The sequence below is a fragment of the Sprattus sprattus genome (assembly GCF_963457725.1).
Source record: "Sprattus sprattus genome assembly, chromosome: 16".
NCBI lineage: Eukaryota > Metazoa > Chordata > Actinopteri > Clupeiformes > Clupeidae > Sprattus > Sprattus sprattus.
The window spans coordinates 1728192-1740765 of record NC_137914.1 but is presented as its reverse complement, the minus strand read 5'-3'; the positions used below and the strand labels follow the sequence as shown (position 1 = coordinate 1740765).

Genomic DNA, 12574 nt, shown 5'->3' with positions numbered 1-12574 from the left:
CAACCAAGTCAACGACGCGTGCCGTCTATCTAGCCAATCACACTTGTGCGACACTTTGTGACGACTTCAGCGCCAGTAGAAATGTCTCCATGTAGCCGACACTTCAAAACGACGGCTTAAAGTGTCGTCCATGACGTAATTTTTGTCGGCGACCTTTTCAAAAGTGTCGTCTACCGAAGTATAAATTAGGCTTAAGGGTCCTATGGGATTCATGTGATCAAGCACAAAGAAACTGACGAGTCAGGATACCACAGTTTAAATCCTGGACAGACGGGCTCTGTGAACTTGTTGTGGAATGTGTACAGGTGGGTGACTGCGTCAGACGAGACACTGTAGAAGGAAAGAGTACCAGCTGGCCAGTCCAGGTACAGTCCGACTCTGGAAGAGGAGGGGCCAGGGGTGGCGGTCAGCTTATTTTTGTGCCTGACAAAGTAATTACCGCCAGAGCAGACCAGACTCCAGGACTTCTCATTACAACCGAGTTTGCAGTCACCACTCCTGTCTTTCCTATCAATACTTTTGTACGCAACTCCCATGTGAGCTTTCTGTCCAAGCCACTCAACCTCCCAGTAGCAGCGTCCGGACAGGGTCTCTTTACACAACACCTGATACCAGTAGTCAATTCTCTCTGAATGATCAGGATACGGTTGCTCCTCCCTCACGCGTGTCACCTTTCTATCCCCTTCAGACAGAGAGAGATATCTATTGGCTGTGTTTGGGTCCAGTGTGAGTTCACAGGCATCTGCAAACAAGAACAGAGGACAGAATATCCTGATCAGACTGTGCTTAGTTAACGGTGCCACTGATTAATCTGAAGACACAACCACACACACACACACACAGTATCACACAAAACATGCATGATTTCTGCAGCAAATCCAGATGAATACAAGCTTCTGTGTGTGTGTGTGTGTGTGTGTGTGTGTGAGTGTGAGTGTGAGTGTGAGTGTGAGTGTGAGTGTGAGTGTGTGTGTGTGTGTGTGTGTGTGTGTGTGTGTGTGTGTGTGGGTGTGTGTGAGTGTGTGTGTGTGTGTGTGTGTGTGTGTGTGTGTGTGTGTGTGTGTGTGTGTGTGTGTGTGGCTTATCTGAAGTGTTGAGATTTTTTCTGCAGTGTTTCTTTCTTTTCCTTTCTTTTTTTGAAAATGAAAGCAAATGAAAGTATTATATCTAATTATAATATTCACCTGCTAATAATAATAATGTTATTCATAATAGTATTTGTACGGTCAAAAAATGTTGAAGGTTCCTGTTAGATACTGGGGAGTGTAACGCGCTTACTTGCTTTGTGATGGCAGGGAAAGGGCATGCAGGTCGATCCAGGGGTAGGCAGGATGGTAGGCAGGATGGTAGGCAGGATGGTAGGCAGGATGGTAGGCAGGATGGTAGGCAGAATGGTAGGCAGGATGGTAGGCAGGCAGGCAGACCAGCGGGCAGGAGGACAGGATGGTAGACCAGCAGGCAGGAGAACAGGATGGTAGACCAGCGGGCAGGAGGACAGGGAGAGGGAGGTATGCAGGGCAGGCAAGCAGGGGATAAACAGCCAAGGGTAGTCCAGTGAAAACAAAAGGTAATTCCAAATGTCCAAAGGTCCAAAATTAAGGTAAAGCGTTCAAGAAATGTGTTAAAGCAGTAAAGAAATGAAGTTAGGCGTAAAGCAGTTAAGCGTATATCATTAAAGCGGTAAAAACTATAAATTTCCGGCATCTTCCATTGTCCACTTCCATTGTCAAACTCAGTATAACTCAGTCTGAAGCACATGGAAGACACCATTTTGACATGGTCTCAGGTGACCTGATACAATGTCAAAATAAAAGCTCCAACAAAAGCAAAAACAAAAACAAACTAAGAGTTCCTCAAAGTCATGGGCAATTCTGCTCCTACAGTATTCACACACCCTAGAATGGCATTCATTCGAAAGCTGATAAGAATAAACAGTTCTCCATTCACATTGTATAGAACTCCCACCACTAACTTTCACACTGCCCTATACTTCTGAACCCCATCTGACAGAGCCATTTCTTCCTGTTTAGGAATACCAGTCCACATTTCACCACAGCTGTCTCCAGACGTACAGTATGTGTTACTCAGATAGGCATCTGGGTTTGCAAGAGTAGGCATTACCCAAAACTTACATTTGAGCAAACCTGGTCGGATTCTGCTTTCTGCACAGTAGTCAACACTGTAATCCAAGTGAAGAACATGACAGACATGAGAGAAAGAGTGGTTAGCAATGATTAGGCTATGGCCTAATGAGAATATTAGCATTGTCAAACTGGTGGGGGCTGGGATTCCCTGGAATAGGTACTTTAATAATAATAATAATTAATTTTATTTGTTGAGCACTCTTTATTCTAAGTACAATCTCAGAGTGCTAAAGGACAAAAGGACAGTTTAAGAAAATGTATACATTTTTTAAAAAGTAGGAAATGCCTTTATGAATAAAAAGGTTTTTAGGCCAGTCTTAAAAATTATATGTTTGTGTGTAAAGGAAGTAGATGGTAAATTGGTAGATATGCAAGTGCCTTGTTTAAACGGCTGAAATCTGGAAATAGTATGTAAAGTATAACACATACTGCAGAGAAATAGTTTGCTAAAGACATTGAACATTCTTAAGAACACAGCTGCTAAACCGTCCGCTGAAACTCCATTGATAAGTTACCGGACTACTTGCGGAGTGCTACGAAAGACCTGAATCAGAGGCAAAAAGGCCACTTTCTTTGACAGCGGTCATTATTGCATAGCAACGGTCTGCTATCGGTTAATAAATAAACGGACCGCAGAACGTTGGGAAGCCCCATTCAAGTGAATGGAGCATTCTACAGCATTAAGAAGAGCCGTGTAATAAAGTATAACACATACTGGAGTCTGCTGAGTTTGCGATGACCCTCTTCCAGTGTAGCAGATAACAACCTCAGCCCTGATTCTTCAGGATGATTGTAGCTCAGATCCAGCTCTTTCAGAGAGGAGTAATTTGAGTTGAGTGATGAAGCCAAATAACCACAACCTTCCTCTGAGACAAGACAACCAGAGAGCCTGAAAGAGAGAGGTTTAACACATCAGTCACGCCGGAACGCCATTATAACATTCATGCTGCCAAATGCATACCCAATAGAATCATGAATTGTATAGTTTGGTCATTTAAATGCCAGATGTTCCCTTCAGACTAACATAACATTACATACTGTTAAGTTGATCTCAAATTCAACTGTTTTTATGTTTTACTTTTGATAGGCTGATATGCATATGTTTATAAGTTATATGCTTATGAGCACTGCTCAAAATCAAAGCCTTCCAGATCCTTCTAGATGTTGCAGTGACAGCTACAACAAACCTTAATATCTGTAGTTTACAGTGGGGGCTGCGTAGTCCTTTACTGAGTAGCTGAACTCCAGAATCCTGCAGGTCATTGTTACTGAGGTCCAGTTCTGTCAAGATGCAGTTTTCAGACTGAAGAACGGATGCCAGAATTTCACAGGACTTGTAACCGAGTTCACAGCCAGCGAGTCTAGAAAATAATGGGTTAATCAGAAGCAGTTCAAATTAACCTGTTTGACGTATGCACTGACTGCGATGTAAGACGAAGCTATGTGTTGCATTACATTTTGTGCTTAATTAAATAAAAAGACAGAACACATCTGTATAAATAAATTGGCCATTCATTTTGAATCCCTTGAAAATACAAATCTATGATAAACATGTAGCCTATAGCCATCCTTATTTGAGAACTTTTTTTTATTTTGACCTGCAATGTATCATGTTAAACATACTCATGTAAATGACAGTAATCAATGCCAGAAACATAGATAGCCCCTTAAGGTAAACGAAGGTAAGAAATGGTTTGGGAAATGTGTAGAAAAGTAAACAACTTTAGTCAGGTTTACCTTTCAAGTCTTAAAACGTTAATGACACCGTTATCGGGACAAACCAGCCATAGATGATAGGCTGGGCAGCTTGTGGAAATAAGTGTGCTCATATTCCCTTCACATGGCCTTGTGCTATCAAAATGACTATGAGGATGTTATGAAAACTTGAGCCTCTCCCATGTGGTTATGCATAAATGTGCATTTTTTTCAGGACGCTATATGTCCAAACTAGATTTATGATCGGCTTAGGTTAGCTGACGTTGGCATCAAACCACCATAACCTCCCCTCAAAACATTAACTTTCACTAATTATTTACTTTACATGCCTCAATTCAGTTTAACAAGACAAAATATTATGGGATGCTTATGAATGCCGAGAAACAGTTTGACGTATACATTGGACATGCCACATTTTGCCACTCGACGTCCAGCACAAACCTTAATATCTGTAGTTTACAGTGGGGGCTGTGAAGTCCTTTACTGAGTAGCTGAACTCCAGAATCCTGCATGTCATTGTTACTGAGGTCCAGTTCTGTCAGGAGGCAGTTTTCAGACTGTAGGACGGATGCCAGAATTCCACAGGACTTGTAACCGAGGTTACAGCCAGCGAGTCTGTAGGCAGTGTGATGTGACAGAATACAAATGTATTTGATTGAAAATGTAACATTGTGTCACTGTAATGTTTTAAGATAGCAAAAAGCATCCGCACACAGGGTCTAAGGTCTTGTCTAAGTGTAGTGTATGCAATAGCTCACTTCAATGATTCCAGTTTACAATGTGCACTCAGCAGACCAGACAAAATATTTTCTGAAGACTTCTGGAGATCATTGTAGCTCAGATTCAGTCCTCTCAGGGGGGAGTTTGTTGTTTGCAGAGCTGAGGCCACGATTTCACAGGACATTTTTGTAAGTCTGCATCCAGTGAGCCTACATAGAATGACAGTGAAGGTTTAACCCATCTCAAAAATGTTTAGAGTTTTATCTGCTAACTAGGGAGTCCTAGAAATGCAATACTTGTTCTTTCACAGAGCATCTATTTTCCTAACAGCTATGCAATAGCTAAATAGTCTAAATGCAATATAAATTATAAACATATAAATAAATATATTTCAAAGTAATGCTTAAAGAAGCTTCAAATGGAACAGACTGTAAAGCTCAGTCAATGCAGAATACTGGTGCCAGTGATGAAAAACAGCACACTAAGTTCCCGAGACTTTAAAAAGGAAACTTACTGTACACTCCTGCAGCACCTGATAGCTGGGACCAGTCTCTTACGGCCCTCTTCTGACGCATTGTACTTCTTGAGGTCAAACTCATCCAGCACTTCCTCAGACATCAGGAGCACGTGAGCCAATGCTGAGCAGTGGGCTGGAGATAGTTCTCCTTTGAAGTCTGTTGGCGATTTCAAATATTCTTGAACTTCGTCGTGCATGGAATGATCCTTCATTTCAAATAAGCAGTGGAAAAGATTGACGCATCTTTCAGGAGAGAGATCCTTCCTCTTAAGCACCTTAATGTACTGACATGTTTTCTTGACGCTCTCCGAGCTGCTGTACGTGTTGCTGAGTAGGTCTTTCAAGAGGCTCTGATTGCTCTCCAGAGAGATGCCCATAAGGAAGCGAAGGAAAAGATCCAGGTGTCCATTCTTGCTCTTCAAAGCCTCATCCACTGCACTCTTCAGCATCACGTGTAAGGGGCAGGATCCAGACCAGTCTCTGTGCTTAAGGAAGGATGCAGATTCATCCAGCTTTCTGATCGTGTAGGAGTGAAACACGTACAGAGCTGCCAGAAACTCTTGGATGCTCAGGTGAACAAAGCAATAGATCTTCCTCTGTTGAAACACAGATTCTTCCCTGAAGATCTCAGTGCACATACCTGAGTATACTGAGGCTTCGTTGACATCAATGCCACAGCTCCACAGGTCTTGCTCATAAAACATAAGGTTGCCTTCCTCCAGTTGTTTGAAAGCCAGCTCAGCCAGCTTCAGTATGATCTCTTTCGGCATTTTTTGTGTCTGTCCATCCTTCGCAATTCCTTCTTGATATTTCTGATTTGTTGTGGATGTCTGGATGAGCAAGAAGTGTACGAACATCTCAGTCAGAGTTTTGGGGATTTTCTTGCTATTATCTTGTTGCAACATCTGTTGCAGTACAGTTGCTGCAATCCAACAGAAGACTGGGATATGGCACATGATGTAGAGACTTCTGGATGTCTTAATTTGTGAGATGATGTTGTTGGCTTCACTCTCATCACTGATTCTTTTCTTGAAGTATTCTTCTTTCTGTGGGTCACTGAACCCCCTAACCTCTGTAACCTGGTCGATGCACTGAGCAGGAATTCTACTAGTTGCTGCTGGTCTTGAGGTTATCCAGATGAGTGCAGAGGGAAGCAAACTTCCCCCAATCAGGCTTGTCATCAGCACGTCCACTGATGATGTTTCTTTCACATGTGACAACTTCAAGTTTTGTTGAAAGTTCAGATCAAGTCGACTCTCATCCAAACCATCAAAGATGAATACAACCTGGCAGCTTGTGTAGTCTTCTCTACCCTTTAGCTCATAAAGCTCTGGATAGAAGTCAAGCAGAAGTTCATGAAGACTGTACTCTTTATCCTTGACTAAATTTAGTTCACGAAAAGGAAGCGCAAATATGAAATCTATGTCATGATTAGCTACTCCTTCTGACCAATCAAGTATGAACTTCTGCACTGAGACTGTTTTTCCAATGCCAGCAATTCCTTTGGTCATCACAGCTTTGATGTGCTTTTCTTGTCCAAATGAGGGCTTGAAAATGTCATTGCAACTGATCTTCATATCTGCTGTTTGTTCTTTGGATGTTATTTCTACCTGCCAAACCTCATGTTCGTTATTCACCCCTTCACTCTCTCCTTCTGTAACAAAAAGCTCTGTGTAGATTTTGTTGAGGAGTGTTTTAGTCCCTGGCTTGATGACACCCTCATTTATACACTCATATCTCCTCTTGTGATTGACTTTGTGATTTAGTGAAATCATCCTCTTCATGCCATCATCAGCATCACCATCTGTGTGACGTTGACAAATAAACAATGCATAATATACAAATTCTTTAGATGGATACAAACACTCGTTTCTGTCAACATGTACACATACTGTATATGTTTTACTCCCATGTGTTTAATGTTAACAAGTCCGAGCGGACAACAAGATGCGTCAACTCAACTCTGCCACCTTGTGGACACAGGAGGGAATTACAATTGAAAGAATGCGTTTCAGACAGACCGACCGACCGACAGACGGACAGACATACCCTCTTATAGAGATGCCGGACGCATCTAACAATCATACTAGAACACACAGTTTGTGAATACTGGTTACCTTCCATGGCTGGGTGTTCGTCCACAGAACACGGCAACGTTAGTTCTACTCTGGACCTTTTTCCACACTGGAGACAGGCGTAGTCTGCTCGGGGTCTGGGCTGGTTTCCGTCACTGTGGATGCATTGCCTACAGATGCCGTGTCCACAGGTAGTGACAACAAGGTCACTTAGCACCTTCTCACACACCCCACACCTGGACTGATGGACTGACCCACTGAAAGCACATTAAGTAAAAAACACAATGAGAGACATCCTAAATCATTGAATATTGAACTGTGTCTACACCTCAAGGTGCAGGCCTCAATTATGGCAAAATATTGAGCTCAACCTCTAATGAAAAAGCTTTGTGTTGATTAACTGAAATAGCATATTGCTCCATCCAAACCTGTGTTTTTATGTCCCCTTTACAGTGCAAGGACTGTGAATAAACTCTGACGCAACACTGTCTCCACAAGAGCTTTAATGGTAACTCAAATCAAAAGAATAAACCATCAGTTTCTCTCTTTGTCTCCCTCAATGCCACTCTTTCCCACACAAACACAGACAAAAACTTGGTCCATATTCATTTTGGGGGCCACCATAAACAAGCTGAAGTTGGAGGGACCATTCTATTAACTCAAATCAAAAGAATAAACCATCAGTTTCTCTGTTTGTCTACCTCAATGCCACTCTTTCTTACACAACCACAAACAAAACACACCATAAACATTCAACAAACCACTTGTTGAAATTATCACATCACCTTGAATCAGGGAGTGCTCGTCCACAGCTGAAGTTGGGGGGACCAACTATGGACCTGTCACTCTTCAGAGACACACAGCTGGGCACTGGAGACACGGGTCTGTGTGTTTCTGGTCTGGAAATACACGGAAATAAAACACAATGTTGTTCGGACCCATCTTTATACCCATTCATCACCAAATGAATATCGAAATAGAAAATGTCTTAATTATATGTCTCAGAATAAATAATGCAGAAGAAAGCCCCCAATATTCTTATTCCAGCTCCCTGGGGACAAGTCACACACACTACACTGAAAGGCTCCAAAAGAAACCAAACGTCAGTCAGGCCCACTGTAAAGATGGCATTGGCACGTCTGGGGTTGGATGTTACACCCGGCAGGCCTCTCCTCAGAGAGCTTTTTCCAAAAAGACCTCTCAGTCTGCAGTGTTTTATGTTCCACCTTCAGCCCCCATATGTTGAGGAGTTGCTGAACAGACCCCAGCCATATCTCTCAACTCCCAGGGCCTTGCAGGGCGCTGGCTAACATGCAGGATGTGCCTGCCCATGGTGTATATCGCATGCCCAATATAGAGTCGCCTGGTGCTGACGCCTGGTGCTGACACCTGTCGAAGCACTCCGGCCTGATGCCCACTGTCCCCAGCCACAGTGCCCTTTGACAGCCGACATACATACCACGTATTGGAGGTCTTGGGAATTCCATGTTGCATCTTATGCTAGCCCTGTCCCAAGCATTGCAGGCCTCTGAGGCTTGCCCTTCTGCGTACAGCAGATGATTTGGCCAGCACATCCTGGCCCAAGGGGCTTGCAGATTTAAGATCATCCGTGTATGTCTACATATGTAACCATCGTTTTCCTGTCATTTGTTTGTGTTCCTCGGTCCAACTCTTTTCACACAACCACAGCTGAAAACTTGGTCCAGCTTTATTTCGAGGGCCACCATAAACAAACAACAAACCACTTGTTGACATTAAGTAGTCACTGAGAAAATTACATTGCCTCAAATTATCACTCACCTTGAATTAGGGAGTGCTCGTCCACAGCTGAAGTTGGGGGGACCAACTATGGACCTGTCACTCTTCATAGACACACAGCTGGGCACTGGAGACACTGGTCTGTGTGTTTCTGGTCTGGAAATACAGGGAAATAAAACACAACGCAGAAAACCACATTCAATACTGTCAAAGTAACAGAAAACACTGTGACCACAAGAGCTCAACTGGTCATTCAAATCTAAATAATAAACCATATGTTTCTCTGTTCGTCTACCTCAATGCCACTCTTTCCCACACAAACACAGACAAAACACACCATAAACAAACAACAAACCAATTGTTGAAATTATCACCTCACCTTGAATCAGGGAGTGCTCGTCCACAGCTGAAGTTGGGGGGACCAACTATGGACCTGTCACTCTTCAGAGACACACAGCTGGGCACTGGAGACACTGGTCTGTGTGTCTCTGGTCTGGAAATACAGGGAAATAAAACACAATGTTGTTCAGACCCATCTTTATGCCCATTCATCACCAAATGAATATCGAAATAGAAAATGTTTTAATTATATGTCTCAGAATAAATAATGCCTTGGACATCAGCACCAAAATATTGATCATCATCAAAAACTGGAGGGGTAGCATTTTTAGTTCATTAAGTTATTTTTAATCTGTGATTTGAAGTTGAAATCTTTAGCACACAACCAGAGACAAAATACACCAAAAAACAATATGTTGAATTAAAAATGCAGAGGAGAGCCCCCATTATTCTCATTCTAGCTCCCTGGGGACAAGTCACACACAGTACACTGAAAGGCTCCAAAAGAAACCAAACGTCAGTGAGGCCCACTGCAAAGATGGCATTGGCACGTCTGGGGTTGGATGTTACACCTGTGTTGGCCTCTCCTCAGAGAGCTTTTTCCAAAAAGACCTCTCAGTCTGCAGTGTTTTATGTTCCACCTTCAGCCCCCATATGTTGAGGAGTTGCTGAACAGACCCCAGCCATATCTCTCAACTCCCAGGGCCTTGCAGGGCGCTGGCTAACATGCAGGATGTGCCTGCCCATGGTGTATATCGCATGCCCAATATAGAGTCGGCTGGTGCTGACGCCTGGTGCTGACACCTGTCGAAGCACTCCGGCCTGATGCCCACTGTCCCCAGCCACAGTGCCCTTTGACAGCCGACATACATACCACGTATTGGAGGTCTTGGGAATTCCATGTTGCATCTTATGCTAGCCCTGTCCCAAGCATTGCAGGCCTCTGAGGCTTGCCCTTCTGCGTACAGCAGATGATTTGGCCAGCACATCCTGGCCCAAGGGGCTTGCAGATTTAAGATCATCCGTGTATGTCTACATATGTAACCATCGTTTCCCTGTCATTTGTTTGTGTTCCTCGGTCCAACTCTTTTCACACAACCACAGCTGAAAACTTGGTCCAGCTTTATTTCGAGGGCCACCATAAACAAACAACAAACCACTTGTTGACATTTAGTCGTCACTGAGAAAATTACATTGCCTCAAATTATCACTCACCTTGAATTAGGGAGTGCTCGTCCACAGCTGAAGTTGGGGGGACCAACTATGGACCTGTCACTCTTCAGAGACACACAGCTGGGCACTGGAGACACGGGTCTGTGTGTTTCTGGTCTGGAAATACAGGCAATCAGAACACAACGCAGACAACCACATTCAATACTGTCATAGTAACACAAAACCCTGTCTCCACAAGAGCTTTACTTATCACTTAGATCAAAAGAATAAACCAATCAGTTTATTTTTTTGTCTACCTCAATGCCACTCTTTCCCACACAACCACAGACAAAACAAACCATAAACATTCAACAAGCCACTTGTTGAAATTATCACCTCACCTTGAATCAGGGAGTGCTCGTCCACAGCTGAAGTTGGGGGGACCAACTATGGACCTGTCACTCTTCAGAGACACACAGCTGGGCACTGGAGACACTGGTCTGTGTGTTTCTGGTCTGGAAATACAGGGAAATAAAACACAATGTTGTTCGGACCCATCTTTATACCCATTCATCACCAAATGAATATTGAAATAGAAAATATATTAATTATATGTCTCAGAATAAATAATACCTTGGACATCACCACCAAAATATTGATCTTCATCAAAAACTGGAGGGGTAGCATTTTTATTTCATTAAGTTTAGTTAAGTTTTTTTTTATCTGTGATTTGAAGTTGTTTACCATCATGTACAGCCAGGGGGCAGCATTGCCCATGTTTACCATCATGTGCAGCAAGGGGGCAGCATTGCCCATGCTTACCATCATGTGCAGCAAGGGGGCAGCATTGCCCATGTTTACCATCATGTGCAGCAAGGGGGCAGCATTGCCCATGTTTACCATCATGTGCAGCAAGGGGGCAGCATTGCCCATGTTTACCATCATGTGCAGCAAGGGGGCAGCATTGCCCATGCTTACCATCATGCACAGCATGGGGCAGTAGTTCCCATGTGTATTACAGTAACATACTATAAAAACATCACCCTTTCAATTTTTATATGATGTCAATAATATGTCAGGTTTTTTCATTTTCATTAAAGGTCATCTCGTGGTCACATGTCCTATAAGGTCAATTTCAGTGTCAGAACATGGGTTGAACATATAGCCAAATGCATTGACATATAACAATTCTCCTTCATTTCTTTGTCATTCCCCTCATCTTTTTTAGTTTTATTTGCAAGACCTGGGCAAAGAGCAAACATTTAGTTTTATTTGCTAAACCTGGGCAAAGAGCAAAAGAGCTGCATCTCCCAGGACATTTATCCAATTGAGCTAGCTTTCAAATTTCATTGGTATCGGAGTCAGAGAAGTTTAAATTCCCATTTAGGCCAATCTGACATGGAATGAGCCATACTTATATTGCCATCATCAGAAATGTCATAAGCAGCTCCAATGTGTTTTTCAAAGTAGTATGTCTTTGTTACAAAGGTTATTCAACGGGATTGTAGTGATTTAAGTAATTAAGAAGATGCATGCAGAAAGAATTAAGAGATGTTAAAACAAAGTTTAACTTACGTTGGACCCAGGAGTTTTAGAGCACTGAAGCTTGGTGCATCAGTGACAGTCATTGATGAGTCATTCTTCACAGACACATGGCTGGCTGACGGAGATTCTGATGTTTGTATCCTCCTGTGAGAACCAGGGTCCTCCTGGAGACCATCTTCTCCAGAGACACTCATCCTAGAGGGTAGCTGATACACAACAATAACCACAATGGCAATTAATGTCTTAGCTGTACATTAAAGTGAAAGTGACTCTATGGCAGAGGTGGTGTAGACACACACACACACACTCCGAATTCCACCTCTGCATTTGACCCATCCAGGGAAGTGACACACCACGCAGTGAAGTGAAGTAACACTAACCCGGAGCAGTGAGCTGCCTTTGACGGCACCCGGGGAGCAGTGATCGGGGTTAGGTGCCTTGCTCAAGGGCACTTCAGCAGTGGATGTGGGCATGGGAGAGCAGTGGTCTACCACCCTACGGTTTCCAGCCTGAAACCCTAACCAGTAGGCCAAGGCTGCACCATAGAATAACCATATAATTACCATAGAATAACCATAGGATAACCATAGAATAACCATAGGATAACC

General features: G+C 43.1%; 1 protein-coding gene across 1 annotated transcript; it reads right to left on the bottom strand.

Annotated features, from left to right (window-relative positions):
- Positions 1 to 209: 209 nt before the first annotated feature.
- LOC308377361 (NLR family CARD domain-containing protein 3-like) lies at positions 210 to 12160 on the bottom strand (the record flags this gene model as incomplete). Its single annotated transcript, XM_080853981.1, has 11 exons — positions 210 to 742; positions 2133 to 2179; positions 2860 to 3033; positions 3332 to 3505; positions 4302 to 4475; positions 4619 to 4789; positions 5095 to 6901; positions 7215 to 7429; positions 7958 to 8071; positions 8973 to 9086; positions 11997 to 12160. 11 exons carry the CDS (start codon positions 12158 to 12160, stop codon positions 210 to 212), a joined length of 3687 nt encoding a protein of 1228 aa, XP_080710107.1.
- Between the last annotated feature and the right edge of the window lie 414 nt (positions 12161 to 12574).